This window comes from Panulirus ornatus, chromosome 66 (genome assembly GCF_036320965.1).
Source record: "Panulirus ornatus isolate Po-2019 chromosome 66, ASM3632096v1, whole genome shotgun sequence".
Taxonomy (NCBI): Eukaryota; Metazoa; Arthropoda; class Malacostraca; order Decapoda; family Palinuridae; genus Panulirus; species Panulirus ornatus.
In genome coordinates this window covers 13,282,961-13,306,978 of record NC_092289.1, presented here as the reverse complement: position 1 = coordinate 13,306,978, position 24,018 = coordinate 13,282,961, and the positions used below count along the sequence as shown (strand labels likewise).

Genomic DNA, 24,018 nt, shown 5'->3' with positions numbered 1-24,018 from the left:
CGCCTGGTGTGGCTTAGCTGGGGGAGGAGTGTGATGCTGATCGCCTGGTGTGGCTTAGCTGGGGGAGGAGTGTGATGCTGATCGCCTGGTGTGGCTCAGCTGGGGGAGGAGTGTGGTTCTGGTCACCTGGTATGGTATAGCTTGGGGGGGGGGGAGTGTAGTGGAGGTCGCCTGGTGTGGCTTAGCTGGGGGAGGAGTGTGGTTATAAAAATAATGCTACTAATGATGATAATAATAGTAATAATAATAATGACAAAATTCTTAATGGAGGTTATAGTCGATGATATATTCAGTGCTCTCACCAAAACTAAACTTAGAAGTATCGGATGATTTATACAGAATCTCAGATTAAATTTCTAATACTTCGGGTCCGTCGAAAGTGTTGGGCTGGCTGGCTGGCTGGCTGCAGGACGGAGCGCCACCATGAAAGGTCGGCTGTCGCAGTTCGGGGCCCCGCTCTGAGTGAGGAACTCTGCGGTCATCGCCCATAGTGTTTCAGTAATCGAGTTGGTCAGGAATCGGACCAATTTGGAGCCAAAATCTATCATTATCCGGTATTTAGGCTTTGGGTTTCCTGTCGGTTTCCACATGTCAGGCCACAGATGTGTTCAGGGTATGGATGGTCCAAGATTAGGTGACTTTGTGAACGTGCTGTTGTTAAGATTGGGTAGATTTTCGCGAGCGTAGCTCCGTTGAGATCGAATGATTCTGCGAGCACAGGTGGATTAAGATTGGATGGCTCTGCGAGCAGAACTGTGTTCAGATTGGATGGCTGTGTGAGTATATGTGTGTTAAGATTCGATGGCTTTCTGAACACAGTTGTGCTTAGATTGGATGCCTATGTGAGCATAGCTGTGTTCAGACTCGATAGGTCCGGTGAGCATAGCTGTGTTTGTAGAGTCGATGGCTCTGTGCTCAGAATAGAAAGGCAGTGAATGGCAATTACTGGGGCACTTAGAGCAGCTCGCTTCTGTGTTGAGTTACGGGGACATATCCATTATCGATTGGGAGGAAATGGCTCCATCGATCATACAGAGGATATAAAGTCCTCCCACTCATATGGATGGTCATGGCAGTGTAGGTGGCGTGACTGGCCATAGTCGGAGAGGTGTGGAGCCCCTGCCGCCGCTGCTGCTGCACCACCACCACTGCCTCAGCCCCAGGCCTAACCCCGCTCACCTTCTATATATATATATATATATTTATATATATATATATATATAATTCCTATGAGTCCACGGGGAAAATGAAACACGAAAAGTTCCCAAGTGCACTTTCGTGTAATAATCACATCATCAGGGGAGACACAAGAGAGAAATATAACAGTCAGTTGATATACATCGAAGAGACGAAGCTAGGACGCTATTTGGTAAACATGTGATATATATATATATATATATATATATATATATATATATATATATATATATACACTCAGAAGGGGAACTTGAGGTTTATCTTTTATAATTACGCTGTAGAAGCCATCTTTAGATAGTAGCAGTTGCTCTGGGTGCTCTTGAATCTCGGGAACTGGACAGAAGGCAAATTTCAGTTGTCTTGAAGATCTAGATTTTCATGTTGCATTCTCCTTATGCTCCTGTATTACCACAGTAGTATCATGGAAGATGTCAATTCAGGGAGATTAATTAGGAGGGAGGGAAGGTGGGCGCGCTTGCTCGACCTAACCGGGCACCCTTACCCTTCCTGGGACAAGGATGAGGGTATCCAGGTGACCCCCTCACTGGTGCTTGGCCTCGGCCAGCTTGCCAGTGCACGTATTACCCTCCCTGACCAACCCTCCCTTCGTAAGCTTTAGGAGTTGCTGCTGTCATCAGGGAGGAGTTAGGGTGCCTCCCCCTCCCCCAGCAGGAAGTTCCTGTGACTCCCTCCCTCCTCCTTCAGGATACTTGGTGCAATGGCCTCTGCTCTCAGACGGTTGCAGAGGACATTGCCGGGCCATAGTAATATGTAGCGGTTCAGTTTCAGTCGTCAGCCCTACAAGGCCCCGTATACGGATGGCTGTCGCATTTTGGACTCTGTGCCAAGGAGTCTGAGGGACGTTGGCTCGATGGGAAACAAAATGATTGGACTAAGTTGAACGAATTATCGTTTGACAAGTGACTGCTGAGCAAGAGTGGGCGCCGAGGGAGTGCAGAGAGGAACCAGCCATTCGGTGAGGAAGCAGAGCGATAAGGCTATCGGTCGTCAGCACATAGGGTGCTGACCGGGCGTCACTCGCCTCTCTCTCTCTCGGTTCCGAACAAGCTACTTAGAAATCGGGATGCGTGCCCGAGCTCGGTGGCCGCCGCTTCCTACAGACGCCAGAGTTGGCTGACGGTTCTCTCATCTCGTACGGTTTCTTCGAGTTGAAATGCTACGTTCAGATCCTCCTCCCACGTCATTATTAAGCAGGAGACGAGACTGGCTGGGTCCTGGGATGAATCCATGGTCGCTTGATGTGCTGGTACAGTGACACTGTTTTGTCTCCTCTGCTCACGAGACATCTCTTTAAAATGTCTCTTAATTTTGTATATTGAAAATAAAGAGATGCGATAACGTACAACTGGCGGAAGCGCAGTCTGGTAGAACAGTCGTCAAGACAGTCACGGTTTGTTGTTGACCTGGCCAGTGTCCCAGTGTGACTTGCTTCCGACTGTACCTGGTTGGTCGGTGTCTCTGGCTCAATTGCTAGTGAGGGGCAAGGGACTGCTGACCATCCCCCCCCCCCTCCAATTCCAAACTGCTCGTCAACTGCTACTACTGCGGGACGGGTGAGGCGTCACACTGGTGAGAGGCTGGAGACTGCTGACCCCCAGCCCGTATAGTGCTCAGTGACGGGCGAGGCTTCACACTGGTAAGAGGCTGGGGACTGGTGACTCCTAGCCCGTATAGTGCTAAGGGACGGGTGAGGCGTCACACTGGTGAGAGGCTGGGGACTGCTTACCCCCAGCCCGTCTAATGCTAGTGTTGCGGAACGGGTGAGGCGTCACACTGGTGAGAGGCTGGGGACTGGTGACTCCCAGCCTGTACAGTGCTAAATGACGAGGGAGGCGTCACACTGGTGAGAGGCTGGGGACTACTAACCCCAGCCAGTATAGTGCTAAGTGACGGATAAGGCGTCACACTGGTGAGAGACTGTGGAGTGGTGACTCCCAGCCCGTATAGTGCTAAGGGACGGATGAGGCGTCACACTGGTGAGAGTCTGGGGACTGCTGACCCCCAGCCCATAAGTGACGGGTGAAGCGTCACACTGGTGAGAGGCTTGGGAATGCTGACCCCCCCAAGCATCTCTACTGACCCCATGCTCGCTCTCCTGCAGGATGGCAGAATTTTAGTCGAGGACAAACATGGGAACCGATATCTGTGCCCCACTGAACAACACTTGGGAAGGGCTGAAAACCTAGCAATGCTCTCGTACTTCAAGGCGAACGAGAACGTAACCTGGTGACCTTAATCCCTTGTATTTCGGCTAGTCCCCTCTGGCTCACACGACGGTACAGGCCATGGAGTACGGCGGCGTGACCTTTGACTCTTGAGTAATTCTCTGTACCACTGTGCTTTAGAGGAGGATTTAAAGATAAATATCTACGCTCCTATCCATCCCCCTCGCCCCTACCTTGCCGTTCGTTACTCCCTGAGAGAGAGAGAGAGAGAGAGAGAGAGAGAGAGAGAGAGAGAGAGAGAGAGAGAGAGAGAGAGAGACTGCTGGTGGGCCAGGAGTAGGTGCTGCGGCGGTGTTCAAAGACCGTCCACCACCAGTGGCCCAGGTGCGTAATAATGCTGTTCTTAAAGGTGTGTTGGGAAGTGTGTGTGTGTGTGTGTGTGTGTGTGTGTGTGTGTGTGTAAGGCGACGGACGGGATAGAGCTGGGTGATGCTCCCTCCCACCTACACACACACACACACACACACACCAACTCTCACTTGCTCCTCTTCTTAGATTACTTCTGGAGGTTGGGAGGGAGGAGGAGGAGGAACCTGCTCCATAATTCTGCCCCCCGCACTCCTCCGCCGCTGTGGCTGAGGGAAGGATGCGTTGCTAACACCGGCGTCCGTCTCTTAAGGAGTAATGTTTGGCTCGGGAGTTTATTGGCTCTGGTCGTACAACTACGATTCTTTTTTTTTTTTTTGTTCTTTTTTTTTTTTGGGGGGGGGGGGAGGAAGGCGTACTCGTCTCTACCCCCTGTGGCCTGGCCTTTGGTAGAGCTTCGTGGATGAAGTAACTGTTCCATGCTGCATGATGAAGCACTCGTGTGTGTGAGCAGCCATGTGTCAACTCCATAAGGCCTCCCGTGATTTTCCTTATATTCAAACCATCAGAAAAATATACAAGTTGAACTCGGAGTGAGTGAGTGAGTGTGTGAGGGGTCTGGCTGGAGCTTGAATCACCGTTGCATATTATTGGGTCTATTTTGCACCTTCTTCCGCGTCTCTCGCTCGTATTTACACAGCTGCATTCAAGTGATGTTCCTACTTTATTCGCATGACTAACTAGCTCACGTCTTTTCGCCTGCTGGCGCACATATCTTCTTGCGTCTGAGAGCCGTAAAGTGACGTAATGAAACGATCTGTTTGTGCCGTGAACATGTATTTGTACAAGTATTAACAATGATCAGAAATTTAAGAGAAAGAATTTTTCGATGATCCATTTGGGAGCGGTGTCTGAAGACGGTGCAGGGTTCCCCAAAGTCTCGGTATTCGGTCATGAATTATCGTGAGATCGTTTATGCTCGTCAGATGTGAGAGATCCAGCGTCTTTAGTCTCTCGTCTGGATCATCGCTGGACTCCTTCCATGTTTGGGGTAGCCTAACCTGGCTGGCTTGCAGTTCTAATTCGTTTCTAAGTCTTGAGCGATGTCCTCGCCTTTGAGGTTGGCTTGCAGTTCTGTCTCGGTTCTAAGTCTTTCAATGTCGTCGCTTTTAAGGATTATATATATTTTTTGCCCCATTTTTTGCCAGGCGAGATATCAACACACTGATCCGAGTTGATGAGTAGCTGTTGTATAGGATGGCCACAGGCGTTTGGGTGGTGTGGTGACGTGTTAAACTCGTCCAGAAATTTGAGGAGAACGTCTTGATCTCTTCTTTCATCCATATTCTAAAGAAGAATTGCGACCTCCCCAGTGGTCGTATGTGGTACAGAAGCTTACGGGAACGTAAGTGTTAGGAGACGTTAACTTGTATACGTTCACGACCCTCCTTAACCCCCACGAAGCACAATGGTACGATGCTTGAGCTCGTCGGAAGCTACGACCCTTGGCCACGCTGTGACCTATGTGTGTGCTGGCATGACCCTCAAGGGTCAGGTCAGAGATGGAGAATGGTCATTACTCGTCAAGGAATGTTGAGAGCATACAGGGAATGAATACACAAGTCTTTTCAAACAAAATTTAGACGTGTGGCTTACGAAAAATGTTGAGCCCAGAATCGACACCCGGACTGTCTTCGTAACAGCTCTGAATAACACTGTAGACAGACAGGCAGGATATGTGGCGATCGCTACGCGCTGAAGCCTTTCCACACATGGCAGAACCCCCGTCGGTGCTCTCTCTCTCTCTCTCTCTCTCTCTCTCTCTCTCTCTCTCTCTCTCTCTCTCTCTCTCTCTCTCTCTCTCAATTAAAGCGAGGTAAAGCGGGCCGCCGTAAAAGGAGAGGGGGATCGTACGCTTCAGGGACTAGGTACGAAACCAGCAGTACGATAATGTATATATTTTTCTGTACGCCGTTCTGTTCTGTCGGAATGAGTCTTGTTCTTTCCATATATGGAAAATAACTGTACTTGGTTGAAATGCCTTCCTCAGTTACGTTTAGAGCTGAAATGACGTGTTTGAAAAAAAAAAAAAAGGACATGGTAAACACGATTTTATGTAGATCTGACTTGTGTATAGGAAGCGATCCTTAAATTTGATACATAGATTTAAGCTTGAGTAGTGAAGCGAGGTTGAAAATATTTCCCGTTTTCCAAGAGAGGTTATTGTGTTTTACATAATTTAACAACACACACACACACACACACACACAAGACAGAAACACAGTGTTTACTCAGTTTGATAGAATGATATGGGGGAAGCTTTGGTCCCGCACGGTGCTGGGGTGGAATGGTAAGGTGGGGGGAGCTGGGTGTGTGTGGAAGGAACTCGGGGGAGTTAGGGTATGAGGAGGTGTGGGGCGGCGCTCATTGATTGACCTGGTCTGGAATTGATTGTGTCTTGTTGGTGACTGCTTTTGTGCTGCATGAGACGGGCCCTTCTTAGGTAATTATCGTGCCATTACACTCCCCCCTCCCCAACATGGCTAGGTGCTGTAAGGTGTGGGGGTCATTCTCCCTTGGCTTCCTCACCCCTTGCCTTTAATCTGTGTGCCACATGTACTTTGGGGAGTACAAGCACAATGGGGCGTATGATGAATGCGCGTGTATGCATACATTACTTTGCATGTGGGCATGCGTGTGTGTGTGTGTATGTGATCGTACGCAAGCCTTCTTGTGTGTAGGTGTATTTTTAAGTGTTTGAATACCTATTTTCAATTCACTATTTGTACTGTACGGGGAGGGAGTTTTACACTCATTAGAACTCCATCTCTTGAGTATTATTTACTGTCTTACAGCTTATTAAATTGATCTATGCTGGCTCCATTAACCATGTCCTCAATCATTGTGTTCCTCTCACCCACCACTCTTATACAGTCACATTACTTCTGTCCATTTTTTTCCCCCCGACCAGTTTCTTGCTTACGTTCATGTTTTGTCCTTTGGTTGCACTGTCCCAACAACATTGATCTCTTTTAAAGACTTCAGGGTTTGTGATCAGGTCGTCTCACACTCATCTCTGTTCCAAAGTTAAATTTAAAGCCTGGACCGTTTCCCTGTAACTCGGCTCTCATAATTCTGGTCCCCCCCCCCCCCCCACCATTGCTGCCCTCATTTTGATTCCTGAAGTTTTGTGTGTGTGTGTGTGTGTGTGTGTGTGTGTGTGTGTGTGTGTGTGTGTGTGTGTGGAATTTGAGTGACACTTTACTTTGTAGCGAGACGTGCTCGCTTTTGTCTTGATGAGGATCACGTGATGTCATTGAAGTGTTATCCCAAAATTCCGTGTAAATCACTAAGCAGGTAATGTCTCCATATATATGTAGGGGTTTTAGTATCTATTGTTGGGCACTAGTCAATGTGAAAACGCCAGTGCAGTGTTGGCATGTGGTCTAATCCCTTCTTACTATCTTCTCTGCCCACAGAGTCTGGTGCATGTGTTGAAACACAGACGGACGCTAACGGAGCCGGAGGTACGTTACTACATGCGGCAACTGGCTGAGGGTGTGGCTTACGTGCACCAGCAGCAGGTGATACACAGAGATCTCAAGCTGGGCAACATGTTCCTTACCGAAGACATGCTCATGAAAATCGGTGACTTTGGCCTTGCTACACGCGTCGATGACAACAGGAATGTGTGAGTACACTGTATGTTCTTTGGCTAATCAGGGCTGTTGGAGTTGGTGCTTGGGAAAGATAAAGTTTGGGGAGTTACAAGTAGATTATGGTCCGTAAGTCAATGTAGAAGGGGAAAAGAAATTTCAAGTGCATGACTAGGATGGTATAGAAGTATGCAAGACATGGCTTTGTATAGATATAAAGCTCTCTCAGTTCGAGGATTTTAAAAACAAGGAAACCAGTTCTGTGCATGCGTTAGTGTCAGAGAAACTTCTGCGTCACAGTATTATTGTGTGGCCATCAGCAATTCAAGGGTGGGCCGTTTGGATACCTACTTCTTTCCCGACACGTCGAAATTTTGGAAATCTCTACCTTCTCATGTCTTTCCCAATAACTATGACCTGGCACATTTCCAAAGACAGGTTTTTCAAATTCTCAAAAATTCGTAAATACTTTCCCTTGTCTTTACTTTTTCCGTTTCAAAATTCTCCCTATATTTCAATTAAGGCCCGGCCATGATGTAGACTTTTGTCCGTGACTGGAGCCTTCATTATATATATATATATATATATATATATATATATATATATATATATATATGATTGAGAGGGTGAAGGCATGTACAGAGCATCGGATTGGGGAAGAGCAGTGTGGTTTCAGAAGTGGTAGAGGATGTGTGGATCAGGTGTTTGCTTTGAAGAATGTATGTGAGAAATACTTAGAAAAGCAAATGGATTTGTATGTAGCATTTATGGATCTGGAGAAGGCATATGATAGAGTTGATAGAGATGCTCTGTGGAAGGTATTAAGAATATATGGTGTGGGAGGCAAGTTGTTAGAAGCAGTGAAAAGTTTTTTATCGAGGATGTAAGGCATGTGTACGTGTAGGAAGAGAGGAAAGTGATTGGTTCTCAGTGAATGTAGGTTTGTGGCAGGGGTGTGTGATGTCTCCATGGTTGTTTAATTTGTTTATGGATGGGGTTGTTAGGGAGGTGAATGCAAGAGTTTTGGAAAGAGGGGCAAGTATGAAGTCTGTTGTGGATGAGAGAGCTTGGGAAGTGAGTCAGTTGTTGTTCGCTGATGATACAGCGCTGGTGGCTGATTCATGTGAGAAACTGCAGAAGCTGGTGACTGAGTTTGGTAAAGTGTGTGAAAGAAGAAAGTTAAGAGTAAATGTGAATAGAGCAAGGTTATTAAGTACAGTAGGGTTGAGGGTCAAGTCAATTGGGAGGTAAGTTTGAATGGAGAAAAACTGGAGGAAGTAAAGTGTTTTAGATATCTGGGAGTGGATCTAGCAGCGGAAGGAACCATGGAAGCGGAAGTGAATCATAGGGTGGGGGAGGGGGCGAAAATCCTGGGAGCATTGAAGAATGTGTGGAAGTCGAGAACATTATCTCGGAAAGCAAAAATGGGTATGCTTGAAGGAATAGTGGTTCCAACAATGTTGTATGGTTGCGAGGCGTGGGCTATGGATAGAGTTGTGCGCAGGAGGGTGGATGTGCTGGAAATGAGATGTTTGAGGACAATGTGTGGTGTGAGGTGGTTTGATCGAGTAAGTAATGTAAGGGTAAGAGAGATGTGTGGAAATAAAAAGAGCGTGGTTGAGAGAACAGAAGAGGGTGTTTTGAAATGGTTTGGGTACATGGAGAGAATGAGTGAGGAAAGATTGACCAAGAGGATATATGTGTCGGAGGTGGGGGGAACGAGGAGAAGTGGAAGACCAAATTGGAGGTGGATAGATGGAGTGAAAAAGATTTTGAGTGATCGGGGCCTGAACATGCAGGAGGGTGAAAGGCGGGCAAGGAGTAGAGTGAATTGGATCGATGTGGTATACCGGGGTTGACGTGCTGTCAGTGGATTGAATCAGGGCATGTGAAGCGTCTGGGGTAAACCATGGAAAGTTGTGTGGGGCCTGGATGTGGAAAGGGAGCTGTGGTTCGGGCATTATTGCATGACAGCTGGAGACTGAATGTAAACGAATGGAGCTTTTGTTATCTTTTCCTAGCGCTACCTCGCACACATGAGGGGGGAGGGGGATGGTATTCCATGTGTGGCGAGGTGGCGATGGGAGTAAATAAAGGCAGACAGTGTGGATTGTGTGCATGAGTATATATGTATGTGTCTGTGTGTGTGTATGTATGTGTTCATTGAAGTATATAGGTATGTATATATATATACATACCTATGGAAAGTTCTGTGGGGCCTGGATGTGGAAAGGGAGCTGTGGTTTCGGGCATTATTACATGACAGCTAGAGACTGAGTGTGAATGAATGGGGCTTTTGTTGTCTTTTCCTAGCGCTACCTCGCACACATGAGGGGGGAGGGGGATGTTATTCCATGTGTGGTGAGGTGGCGATGGGAATAAATAAAGGCAGACAGTATGTGGACGTGTATGTCTATACATGTGTATGGGGGTGGGTTGGGCCATTTCTTTCGTCTGTTTCCTTACGCTACCTCACAAAAGCGGGAGACAGCGACAAAGCAAAATAAATAAATATATATATAACCATACAATGTTGTATGGTTGCGAGGCGTGGGCTATGGATAGAGTTGTGCGCAGGAGAGTGGATGTGCTGGAAATGAGATGTTTGAGGACAATATGTGGTGTGAGGTGGTTTGATTGAGTAAGTAATGTAAGGGTAAGAGAGATGTGTGGAAACAAAAAGAGCGTGGTTGAGAGAGCAGGAGAGGGTGTTATGAAATGGTTTGGGCACATGGAGAGAATGAGTGAGGAAAGATTGACCAAGAGGATATATGTGTCGGAGGCGGAGGGAACGAGGAGAAGTGCGAGACCAAATTGGAGGTGGAAAGATGGAGTGAAAAAGATTTTGAGTGATCGGGGCCTGAACATGCAGGAGGGTGAAAGGCGGGCAAGGAATAGAGTGAATTGGATCGATGTGGTATACCGGGGTCGACATGCTGTCAATGGATTGAATCAGGGCATGTGAAGCGTCTGGGGTAAACCATGGAAAGTTCTGTGGGGCCTGGATGTGGAAAGGGAGCTGTGGTTTCGGGCATTATTACATGACAGCTAGAGACTGAGTGTGAACGAATGGGGCCTTTGTTGTCTATTCCTAGCGCTACCTCACACACATGAGGGGGAGGGGGATGTTATTCCATGTGTGGCAAGGTGGCGATGGGAATAAATAAAGACAGACAGTATGAATTATGTACATGTGTATATATGTATATGTCTGTGTGTGTATATATATGTGTACATTGAGATGTATAGGTATGTATATTTGCGTGTGTGGACGTGTATGTATATACATGTGTAAGGGGGTGGGTTGGCCCATTTCTTTCGCCTGTTTCCTTGCGCTACCTCGCAAACGCGGGAAACTGCGACAAAGCAAAAAAAAAAATATATATATATATATATATATATATATATATATATATATATATATATAGATATAGATATGGGCTATGGATAGAGTTGTGCACAGGAGGATGCATGTGCTGGAAATGAGATGTTTGAGGACAATGTGTGGTGTGAGGTGGTTTGATCGAGTAAGTAACGAAGTAACGTAAGAGTAAGAGAGATGTGTGGAAATAAAAAGAGCGTGGTTGAGAGAGCAGAAGAGGGTGTTTTGAAATGGTTTGGGCACATGGAGAGAATGAGTGAGGAAAGATTGACCAAGAGGATATATGTGTCGGAGGTGGAGGGAACGAGGAGAAGTGGGAGACCAAATTGGAGGTGGAAAGATGGAGTGAAAAAGATTTTGTGTGATCGGGGCCTGAACATGCAGGAGGGTGAAAGGAGGGCAAGGAATAGAGTGAATTGGATCGATGTGGTATACCGGGGTTGACGTGCTGTCAGTGGATTGAATCAGGGCATGTGAAGCGTCTGGGGTAAACCATGGAAGGCTGTGTAGGTATGTATATTTGCGTGTATGGACGTATGTATATACATGTGTATGGGGGTGGGTTGGGCCATTTCTTTCGTCTGTTTCCTTGCGCTACCTCGCAAACGCGGGAGACAGCGACAAAGCAAAATATATATATATATATATATATATATATATTTTTTTTTTTTTTTTTTTTTTTATACTTTGTCGCTGTCTCCCGCGTTTGCGAGGTAGCGCAAGGAAACAGACGAAAGAAATGGCCCAACCCCCCCCCATACACATGTACATACACACGTCCACACACGCAAATATACATACCTACACAGCTTTCCATGGTTTACCCCAGACGCTTCACATGCCTTGATTCAATCCACTGACAGCACGTCAACCCCTGTATACCACATCGCTCCAATTCACTCTATTCCTTGCCCTCCTTTCACCCTCCTGCATGTTCAGGCCCCGATCACACAAAATCTTTTTCACTCCATCTTTCCACCTCCAATTTGGTCTCCCTCTTCTCCTCGTTCCCTCCACCTCCGACACATATATCCTCTTGGTCAATCTTTCCTCACTCATTCTCTCCATGTGCCCAAACCATTTCAAAACACCCTCTTCTGCTCTCTCAACCACGCTCTTTTTATTTCCACACATCTCTCTTACCCTTACGTTACTTACTCGATCAAACCACCTCACACCACACATTGTCCTCAAACAATATATATATATATATATATATATATATATATATATATATATTTTTTTTTTATTTTTTTTATTATACTTTGTCGCTGTCTCCCACGTTTGCGAGGTAGCGCAAGGAAACAGACGAAAGAAATGGCCCAACCCACCCCCATACACATGTATATACATACGTCCATACACGCAAATATACATACCTACACAGCCCTCCATGGTTTACCCCATAGGCTAGAAACTCTCCCATCCTTGTATCTTAACTTTCTAAATGGGGAAACAGAAGGAGTCACACAGGGAGTGCTCATCCTCCTCGAAGGCTCAGATTGGGGTGTCTATATGTGTGTGGATGTAACCAAAATGAGATAAAAGGAGAGATAGGTAGTATGTTTGAGGAAAGGAACCTGGATGTTTTGGCTCTGAGTGAAACGAAGCTCAAGGGTAAAGGGGAAGAGTGGTTAGGGAATGTCTTGGGAGTAAAGTCAGGGGTTAGTGAGAGGACAAGAGCAAGGGAAGGAGTAGCACTACTCCTGAAACAGGAGTGGTGGGAGTATGTGATCGAGTGTAAGAAAGTAAATTCTAGATTGATATGGGTAAAACTGAAAATTCATGGAGAGAGATGGGTGATTATTGGTGCATATGCACCTGGGCATGAGAAGAAAGATCATGAGAGGTAAGTGTTTTGGGAGCAGCTGAATGAGTGTGTTAGTGGTTTTGATGCACAAGACCGGGTTATAGTGATGGGTGATTTGAATGCAAAGTTGAGTAATGAGGCAGTTGAAGGAATAATTGGTATACATGGGGTGTTCAGTGTTGTAAATGGAAATGGTGAAGAGCTTGTAGATTTATGTGCTGAAAAAGGACTGGTGATTGGGAATACCTGGTTTAAAAAGCAAGATATACATAAGTATACATATGTAAATAGGAGACATGGCCAGAGAGCGTTATTGGATTACGTGTTACTTGATAGGCGCATGAAAGAGAGACTTTTGGATGTTAATGTGCTGAGAGGTGCAACTGGAGGGATGTCTGATCATTATCTTGTGGAGGTGAAGGTGAAGATTTGTAGGGGTTTTCAGAAAAGAAGAGTGAATGTTGGGGTGAAGAGAGTGGTGAGAGTAAGTGAGCTTGGGAAGGAGACTTGTGTGAGGAAGTACCAGGAGAGACTGAGTACAGAATGGAAAAAGGTGAGAACAAAGGAGGTAAGGGGAGTGGGGAAGGAATGGGATGTATTTAGGGAAGCAGTGATGGCTTGTGCAAAAGATGCTTGTGGCATGAGAAGCGTGGGAGGTGGGTTGATTAGAAAGGGTAGTGAGTGGTGGGATGAAGAAGTAAGATTATTAGTGAAAGAGAAGAGAGAGGCATTTGGACGATTTTTGCAGGGAAAAAATGGAAATGAGTGGGAGATGTATAAAAGAAAGAGGCAGGAGGTCAAGAGAAAGGTGCAAGAGGTGAAAAAGAGGGCAAATGAGAGTTGGGGTGAGAGAGTATCATTAAATTTTAGGGAGAATAAAAAGATGTTTTGGAAGGAGGTAAATAAAGTGCGTAAGACAAGGGAGCAAATGGGAACTTCAGTGAAGGGGGCAAATGGGGAGGTGATAACAAGTAGTGGTGATGTGAGAAGGAGATGGAGTGAGTATTTTGAAGGTTTGTTGAATGTGTTTGATGATAGAGTGGCAGATATAGGGTGTTTTGGTCAAAGTGGTGTGGAAAGTGAGAGGGTTAGGGAAAATGATTTGGTAAAGAGAGAAGAGGTAGTAAAAGCTTTGCGGAAGATGAAAGCCGGCAAGGCAGCAGGTTTGGATGGTATTGCAGTGGAATTTATTAAAAAAGGGGGTGACTGTATTGTTGACTGGTTGGTAAGGTTATTTAATGTATGTATGATTCATGATGAGGTGCCTGAGGATTGGCAGAATGCTTGCATAGTGCCATTGTACAAAGGCAAAGGGGATAAGAGTGAGTGCTCAAATTACAGAGGTATAAGTTTGTTGAGTATTCCTGGTAAATTATATGGGAGGGTATTGATTGAGAGGGTGAAGGCATGTACAGAGCATCAGATTGGGGAAGAGCTGTGTGGTTTCAGAAGTGGTAGAGGATGTGTGGATCAGGTGTTTGCTTTGAAGAATGTATGTGAGAAATACCTAGAAAAACAAATGGATTTGTATGTAGCATTTATGGATCTGGAGAAAGCATATGATAGAGTTGATAGAGATGCTCTGTGGTAGGTATTAAGAATATATGGTGTGGGAGGCAAGTTGTTAGAAGCAGTGAAAAGTCAGTTGATATACATCAAAGAGACGAAGCTAGGACGCCATTTGGTGAACATGTCCTATACCCAGATACAACGAACACATAGGTTTGTAACTATATATATTTATCATAATTATTAATTTGCTTTGTCACTGTCTCCCGCGTTTGCGAGGTAGTGCAAGGAAACAGACGAAAGAAATGGCCCAACCCACCCCCATACACATGTATATACATACACGTCCCCACACACAAATATACATACCCATACATCTCAATGTACACATATATATACACACTCATAGACATATACATATATACACTTGCACACAATTCACACTGTCTGCCTTTATTCATTCCCATCGCCACCTTGCCACACATGGAATAACATCCCCCTCCCCCCTCATGTGTGTGAGGTAACGCTAGGAAAAGACAACAGAGGCCCCATTCGTTCCCACTCAGTCTCTAGCTGTCATGCAATAATGCCTGAAACCACAGCTCCCTTTCCACATCCAGGCCCCCACAGAACTTTCCATGGTTTACTCCAGACGCTTCACATGCCCTGATTCAATCCATTGACAGCATGTCGACCCCGGTATACCACATCGATCCAATTCACTCTATTCCTTGCCCGCCTTTCACCCTCCTGCATGTTCAGGCCCCAATCACTCAAAATCTTTTTCACTCCATCTTTCCACCTCCAATTTGGTCTCCCACTTCTTCTCGTTCCCCTCCACCTCCGACACATATATCCTCTTGGTCAATCTTTCCTCACTCATTCTCTCCATGTGCCCAAACCATTTCAAAACACCCTCTTCTGCTCTCTCAACCACGCTTTTTTTATTTCCTTACATCTCTCTTACCCTTACGTTACTTACTTGATCAAACCACCTCACACCACACATTGTCCTCAAACATCTCATTTCCAGCACATCCATCCTCCTGCGCACAACTCTATCCATAGCCCATGCCTCGCAACCATACAACATTGTTGAAACCACTATTCCTTCAAATATACCCATTTTTGCTTTCCGAGATAATGTTCTCGACTTCCAGACATTCTTATATATATATATATATATATATATATATATATATATATATATATATATATATATATATATATATATATATTGTGGAAAGGTCTGTAGGGCCTGGATGTGGAGCTGTGGGTGGTTTCGGTGCATTACACATGACAGCTAGAGACTGAGAGTGAACGAATGTGACTTTTTTTGTCTTTTCCTGGCGCTACCTCTCTGAAGGGGGGGATTGCTATTTCATGTGTGGTGGGGTAGTGATGAGAAAGGATGAAGGCAGTATGAATATGTACAATTTTGCACATACCGGATTTTTCACCAAAAAATCTCAATAATGTTAGACCTCCCCTGTGGTATTTGGATACATAAGATTTTGGGAGATTTAAGTACAGTATTTGCCCGTGATAGTTTATAAATTACTGTCCATAAAATATGTAATGTTAATTTTAGCCATAAAGTGTATATTTTGTTTTGCAGAACAATATGTGGCACACCAAACTACATTGCACCAGAAGTATTAAATAAGTTAGGGCATTCGTATGATGCTGACATCTGGGCCATGGGATGCATAATGTAAGTGTTTTAACATAGACGAATAGCTGCTGAGTGACAGTGATGTATTGTTTTTACATGCAAACTCCTGTTCTTGCTTTTATATTACTTTAAGAATAATATGGTTCATACCATTGTTTGTTATGGTATTGTTTCTAAAGGAAAACTTCAGTCATTGCCTTGACATTACGAATAAAATTATTCATACCATTGCTTATTGTGTAATAATGTGGCTCCATTTTGCCAATTACTTTCCAGTTTTTGTTATGAAAAGATATAAAGATATTACATTTCTTCTAAGGTATGCTCTGCTTGTGGGCCAACCTCCATTTGAAACTGATACCTTGAAAGAGACCTATTCCCGTATTACTACAAACAAGTATGTAATCCCTCCCCTCATCAGTGAACCAGCAAGGCATCTTATTCGTTCCTTCCTTCACCCGGATCCAAATGCACGACCACGGTTGGACCAAGTCCTCTCCCATGAGTTCTTCACCACAGGTATGAGTATTATATATCTCATAGTAAATGATAGTTTTTACTCTATTACTCTCATCTAAATTATATAACTTTTTTAAAAAAACATTTTACCCAGTTTCATGTTTTGTCCTCTAGTTGTTCTGTCCCAAACATCTTTTAGAAAACTATTCACTGTCTATATCATCAACCTGGTTTAAAAATTCAAATGCTGCGATTAGGTTCCCCTTACTCTTCTCTCTCATATGGTGGCGTTTGTCTGGTTCTTATTGTAAGATTACGTAGTCCTAGAGCTTTTTATAATCATTACCTTACCATCATCTGTAAGCTTTTAATGTTAATATTCAGATCATTCTGGCAAGACTTGTAGATCAAGAAGACCACTAGTCCCATGACTGAAACTTCCATCACGCTACTAGTGACCTTAACCCATTTCGAGAAAGCTCCCATGACTTGTGTCTCATGTTCTCTTCCTATAAAATAATCTTCTATCCATTGAAGTAGTTCCCCTCCACCATCATTCCTGCATCCAACTTCTTTACTTGCCTCCTGTGTGGTAGTGTCAAATTCTTTCTAGCAGCCCAGATACAGACAGTCTGCCACCCTTCTCTTTTTGTCTACAACAGAGCTTACACTCTTGCAGAAATCTGAGAGGTTAATTGCACAACTGAAACCATGCTTTGGTAATATATATATTTTGAAGGTTTGTTGTATGTGTTTGATGATAGAGTGGCAGATATAGGGTGTTTTGGTCGAGGTGGTGTGCAAAGTGAGAGGGTTAGGGAAAATGATTCGTTAAATAGAGAATAGGTAGTAAAAGCTTTACGGAAGATGAAAGCTGGCAAGGCAGCAGGTTTGGATGGTATTGCAGTGGAATTTATTAAAAAAGTGGGTGACTGTATTGTTGACTGGTTGGTAAGGTTATTAAATGTATGTATGATTCATGGTGAGGTGCCTGAGGATTGGCAAAGGGGGGGATAAGAGTGAGTGCTCAAATTACAGAGGTATAAGTTTGTTGAGTATTCCTGGGAAATTATATGGGAGGGTATTGATTGAGAGGGTGAAGGCATGTACAGAGCATCAGATTGGGGAAGAGCAGTGTGGTTTCAGAAGTGGTAGAGGATGTGTGGATCAGGTGTTTGCTTTGAAGAATGTATGTGAGAAATACTTAGAAAAACAAATGGATTTGTATGTAGCATTTATGTATCTGGAGAAGGCATATGATAGTGTTGATAGAGATGCTCTGTGGAAGGTTTTAAGAATATATGGTGTGGGAGGCAAGTTGTTAGAAGCAGTGAAAAGTTTTTATCGAGGATGTAAGGCATGTGTACGTGTAGGAAGAGAGGAAAGTGATTGGTTCTCAGTGAATGTAGGTTTGCGGCAGGGGTGTGTGATGTCTCCATGGTTGTTTAATTTGTTTATGGATGGGGTTGTTAGGGAGGTGAATGCAAGAGTTTTGGAAAGCGGGGCAAGTATGCAGTCTGTTGTGGATGAGAGAGCTTGGGAAGTGAGTCAGTTGTTGTTCACTGATGATACAGCGCTGGTGGCTAATTCATGTAAGAAACTGCAGAAGCTGGTGAGTGAGTTTGGTAAAGTGTGTGAAAGAAGAAAGTTAAGAGTAAATGTGAATAAGAGCAAGGTAATTATGTACAGTAGGGTTGAGGGTCAAGTCAATTGGGAGGTAAGTTTGAATGGAGAAAAACTGGAGGAAGTGAAGTGTTTTAGATATCTGGGAGTGGATCTGGCAGCGGATGGAACCATGGAAGCGGAAGTAAATCATAGGGTGGGGGAGGGGGCGAAAATTCTGGGAGCCTTGAAGAATGTTTGGAAGTCGAGAACATTATCTCGGAAAGCAAAAATGGGTATGTTTGAAGGAATAGTGGTTCCAACAATGTTGTATGGTTGCGAGGCGTGGGCTATGGATAGAGTTGTGCGCAGGAGGGTGGATGTGCTGGAAATGAGATGTTTGAGGACAATATGTGGTGTGAGGTGGTTTGATCGAGTAAGTAATGTAAGGGTAAGAGACGTGTGGAAATAAAAAGAGTGTGGTTGAGAGAGCAGAAGAGGGTGTTTTGAAATGGTTTGGTCATATGGAGAGAATGAGTGAGGAAAGATTGACCAAGAGGGTATATGTGTCAGAGGTGGAGGGAACGAGGAGAAGTGGGAGACCAAATTGGAGGTGGAAAGATGGAGTGAAAAAGATTTTGAGTGATCGGGGCCTGAACATGCAGGAGGGTGAAAGGCGTGCAAGGAATAGAGTGAATTGGAACGATGTGGTATACCGGGGTCGACGTGCTGTCTATGGATTGAACCAGGGCATGTGAAGCGTCTGGGGTAAACCATGGAAAGTTGTGTGGGGCCTGGATGTGGAAAGGGAGCTGTGGTTTCGGTGCATTATTACATGACAGCTAGAGACTGAGTGTGAACGAATGTGGCCTTTGGTGTCTTTTCCTAGCGCTACCTCGTACACATGAGGGGGAGGGGGTTGTTATTCCATGTTTGGCGAGGTGGCGATGGGAACAAATAAAAGCAGACAGTATGAATTATGTACATGTGTATATATGTATATGTCTGTGTGTGTATATATATGTGTACATTGAGATGTATAGGTATGTATATTTGCGTGTGTGGACGTGTATGTATATACATGTGTATGTGGGCGGGTTGGGCCATTCTTTCGTCTGTTTCCTTGCGCTACCTTGCTAACGCGGGAGACAGCGACAAAGCAAAATAAAAAAATAATAAAATATATATGACATGCAAGGCATGTGACTTATCAGGGAAGGGTCACCTGGGAAGGTTCAAATAAGAAGTGTGATTACCAGAGGCAGGGTTGGGTCATTAGCATTTGGAATTAAAACTTCAGAGAAAAATTAATATAAAGTTAATAACTTGTCATAAATTGTAAAAAACTAATTTTAAATCTGTTGAAAATCATGCATCAATACATGTCCATGTCTTATGGATGAATGTCAGTTAGACAGAAGCCAAGACAAGTATTAAAAGCAATTGTGATTTAGAAATTTCATTCTTTTGATAATGCCATAAGTCAACAATTGAAGTTAGTTCATATTTTAGATAATGCCTCAGATGACTCCTGATTTACTAAGATGTGTATAGTTCTAGAGTTAGGCATTTTTATGACTACTAGCATGATGGAAATCACTGAGATATGTATAGGACTGCATGTTCTGTATATACTGATGAATTCATTTATTTTATATTTATCAAACAAAAGAAACAAGGAAGGGGGCTAAGTGAGAATATTCTCCCAAAGGCCCAGTCCTCTGTTCTTAACGCTACCTTGCTAATGCAGGAATTGGCAAATAGTATGAAAAAAATCAAACAGAATCTGAGATTTAATTAAAGACTCATTGCAAAAAATGAATAGTTTAAAGCTAGAGTGTTTGTTAATGAAATGTGTTTTTCAGGTGTGATGCCAAGATCCCTTCCTCCTTCAGCATGTACCCAGGTGCCAAAGTTTGGGTTGGATGTTATTGGAAAGTCAGTTTCCATGCCTGAACAACAGATGCAACATCAGCCCTCTCTCCCTCAGTCACATTCACAGCATCCTCTCACCCAAGATATTAAAAAAATTACCAATTCAGTCTCAACACTCCGTATTCCCAACCAGAAACCCCAGTCAGATAAAGTAAGTGAAAGTTCATAAAAATTTTTCTTATTGTTAACATGTTTGTATATTACTTACTAAACTGAACCCCCTTTTCTGTAGTATAAGTTTTTTAGCATATATTTTTGCACTTAATATTAGCAAGCTTTGGGATCTTTAGTTATACATGGTTATGGTGAAATGAAATTTCACTAAGACTATGATATAGTTACTGACATGCTTGTTACTTCGTACTAACTGGTTTCCAGCTGTGTCATTAATCCAAGTAACTCCAGAAGATACCGTTTAATGAAGATATCACTTATTAATTGATAGAAAACATTGTCTCAAACATGGATATGTTAATATCTTGTTATAGTTTTGAATAATTTTTGAAATAACTAAAAAGCATGTACAGAGCATCAGATTGGGGAAGAGCAGTGTGGTTTCAGAAGTGGTAGAGGATGTGTGGATCAGGAGTTTGCTTTGAAGAATGTATGTGAGAAATGCTTAGAAAAGCAAATGGATTTGTATTTAGCATTTATGGATCTGGAGAAGGCATATGATAGAGTTGATAGAGATGCTCTGTGGAAAGTATTAAGAATATATGGTGTGGGAGGCAAGTTGCTAGAAGCAGTGAAAAGTTTTTATCGAGGATGTAAGGCATATGTATGAGTAAAAAGCGAGGAAAGTGATTGGTTCTCAGTGAATGTAGGGTTGCGGCTGGGGTGCGTGATGTCTCTATGGTTGTTTAATTTGTTTATGGATGGGGTTAACTGTTAGGGAGGTGAATGCAAGAGTTTTGGAGAAAGGGGCAAGCATGCAGTCTGTTGTGGATGAGAGGGCTTGGGAAGCGAGTCAGTTGTTGTTCGCTGATGATACAGCGCTGGTGGCTGATTCGGGTGAGAAACTGCAGAAGCTGGTGACTGAGTTTGGCAAAGTGTTTGAAAGAAGAAAGCTGAGAGTAAATGTGGAAAAGAGCAAGGTTATTAGGTACAGTAGGGTTGAGGGACAAGTCAATTGGGAGGTAAGTTTGAGTGGAGAAAAACTAGAGGAAGTGAAGTGTTTTAGATATCTGGAAGTGGATTTGGCAGTAGATGGAACTATGGAAGCGGAAGTGAATCACAGGGTGAGGGAGGGGCGAAAGTTCTGGGAGTGTTGAAAAATGTGTGGAAGGCAAAAACATTATCTCAGAAAGCAAAAATGGGTATGTTTAAAGGAATAGTGGTTCCAGCAGTGTTATATGGTTGCAAGGCGTGGGCTATAGATAGAGTTGTGCGGAGGAGGGTGGATGTTTTGGAAATGAGATGTTTGAGGATAATATGTGGTGTGAGGTGGTTTGATTGAGTAAGTAATGAAAGGGTAAAAGAGGGATGTGTGGTAATAAAAAGAGTGTGGTTGAGAGAGCAGAAGAGGGTATACTGAAATGGTTTGGTCACATGGAGAGAATGAGTGAGGAAAGATTGACAAAGATATATGTAACAGAGGTGGAGGGAACAAGGAGAAGTGGGAGACCAAATTTGAGGTGGAAGGTTGAAGTGGAAAAGATTTTGAGCGATCGGGGCCTGAACATGGAGGAGGATAAAAGGCATGCAAGGAATAGAGTGAATTGGAACAATGTGGTGTACCGGGGTCAACGTGCTGTCAGTGGAGCGAACCAGGGCTTGTGAAGCGTCTGGGGTAAACCATGGAAAAATTTGTGGGCCTGGATGTGGAAAGGGAGCTGTGGTTTCGGTGCATTATACATGACAGCTAGAGACAGAGTGTGAACTAATGTTGCCTTTATTGTCTTTTCCTAGCTCTATCTCACATGCATGCAGGGGGAGGGAGTTGTCATTTCATGTGTGGTGGGGTGGCGACGGGAATGAATGAAGGCAGCAAGTATGAATTACGTACATGTGTATATATGTATATGTCTGTGTATGTATATATATATATGTATACGTTGAAATGTATAGGTATGTATATGTGCGTGTGCGGACGTGTATGTATATGCATGTGTATGTGGGTGGGTTGGGCCATTCTTTCATCTGTTTCTTTGCGCTAACAATTGTGATTTAGAAATTTCATTTTTTGATAAGCCCTAAGTCAACAATTGAAATTGTTCATTTTTAAAAATCCCAGGACCCGATTTACTAAGATGTGTATATTCTAGGTTGGCATTTTTTTTGACTCTAGCTGAGGAAATCCACTGAGATATTTTAGGACTGCTGTTCTGTATTACTGATGAAATTTTTTTATTTTTTTTAAATTTTTCAAAAAAAGAACAAGGAAGGGGGCTAAAGGGGTTTCCCCAAGGCCCCTCCCCTGTTTTTTAACGCTACCTTTTCAATGCAGGAATTGGCAAATATATGAAAAAATCAAACAGAATCTAGATTTAATTTAAAAATCATTGCAAAAAAAAAAATAGTTTAAAAACTAGAGTGTTTGTTTAATAAAAAGTGTTTTTCAGGTGTATGAAGATCCCTTCCCCCTTCAGCATGTCCCAGGGGCCAAAGTTTGGGTTTGGGTGTTATTGGGAAATCAGTTTCCACCCGAACAACGATGCAACATCAGCCCCCTTTTCCCTCATAATTCACAGCATCCCTCACCCCAAGATATTAAAAAATTACCAATTCAGTTCAACACTCCGTTTTCCCCACCAAAACCCAGCAATAAATAAGTGAAATTTCAAAAAAAATTTTTCTTATTTTTAAACTTTTTGTTTTACTTACAAACGAACCCCCTTTTTGTATTTAAAGGTTTTTTAGCTATATTTTTTGACTTAAATATTAGCAAGCTTTGGGATCTTTATTATACATGGTTAGGGTGAAATAAAAATTTCACTAAAAAAATGATATGTTATGCAGGGTTTTTATTTTGATAACTGGTTTCCGTGTTCATAACCCAATAACTCCAGAAGATCCCCGTTTAAGAAGTATCACTTAAATTTGATAAAAAAATTTGTCTCAAACATGGATATTTAATATTTGTTATGTTTTGAATAATTTTTGAAAAAACTAAAAAATGTACAGAGCATCAGTTTGGGGGGAAGGCTGTGGTTTAAAAGGGGTAGAGGATGTGGGGAAACAGGGTTTTGTTTTGAAGAATGTATGTAAAAGTTAAAAAAAAAAAAGCAAGGTTTGTATTTGCATTTAGGTCTAGAAGGCATATGATGAGTTGATAGAGATGTTTTTGGGGAAAAGTATTAAGATTATGGTGTGGGAGGCAATTTGCTGAAGCAGTAAAAAGTTTTTATCGAGGATTAAGGCATTGTTGAGAAAAAAGCGGGGAAAGTGATTGGTTCTCATGAATTAGGGTTGCGGCGGGGGTGCTGTGCCCCCTCTAGTTGTTTAATTTGTTTATGGTGGGGTTTAACTTTGGGAGGTGAATGCAAGGTTTTAAAAGGGGAAAGCGCAGTCTTTTGTGGATGAGAGGGGGGGAAGGAGTCATTTGTTTTCGCTGATGTACAGGCTGGGGCTGATGGGTGGAAACTCAGAAGCTGGTGTGAGTTTGGCAAAGTGTTTAAAAGAAGAAAGGAGAGAAATGGGGAAAAAGAGAAAGGGTTATTAGGTACAGTAGGGTTGAGGGACAAGTCAATTGGGAGGTAAGTTTGAGTGGAGAAAAACTAGAGGAAGTGAAGTGTTTTAGATATCTGGAAGTGGATTTGGCAGTAGATGGAACTATGGAAGCGGAAGTGAATCACAGGGTGAGGGAGGGGCGAAAGTTCTGGGAGTGTTGAAAAATGTGTGGAAGGCAAAAAACATTATCTCAGAAAGCAAAAATGGGTATGTTTAAAGGAATAGTGGTTCCAGCAGTGTTATATGGTTGCAAGGCGTGGGCTATAGATAGAGTTGTGCGGAGGAGGGTGGATGTTTTGGAAATGAGATGTTTGAGGATAATATGTGGTGTGAGGTGGTTTGATTGAGTAAGTAATGAAAGGGTAAAAGAGGGATGTGTGGTAATAAAAAGAGTGTGGTTGAGAGAGCAGAAGAGGGTATACTGAAATGGTTTGGTCACATGGAGAGAATGAGTGAGGAAAGATTGACAAAGATATATGTAACAGAGGTGGAGGGAACAAGGAGAAGTGGGAGACCAAATTTGAGGTGGAAGGTTGAAGTGGAAAAGATTTTGAGCGATCGGGGCCTGAACA

At 43.4% G+C, this 24,018-nt stretch overlaps 1 protein-coding gene across 1 annotated transcript in view; it reads left to right on the top strand.

The window, feature by feature from the left end:
* The window catches only part of LOC139746888 (serine/threonine-protein kinase PLK1-like), a 498,519-nt gene that overhangs the window by 447,671 nt on the left and 26,830 nt on the right, over window positions 1-24,018 (top strand). Inside the window, exons 4-7 of the mRNA XM_071658544.1 lie at window positions 7,229-7,440; window positions 15,725-15,820; window positions 16,101-16,300; window positions 19,708-19,928. Coding sequence (XP_071514645.1) covers window positions 7,229-7,440; window positions 15,725-15,820; window positions 16,101-16,300; window positions 19,708-19,928 — 729 coding nt within the window. The remainder of the gene's footprint in view (window positions 1-7,228; window positions 7,441-15,724; window positions 15,821-16,100; window positions 16,301-19,707; window positions 19,929-24,018) is intronic.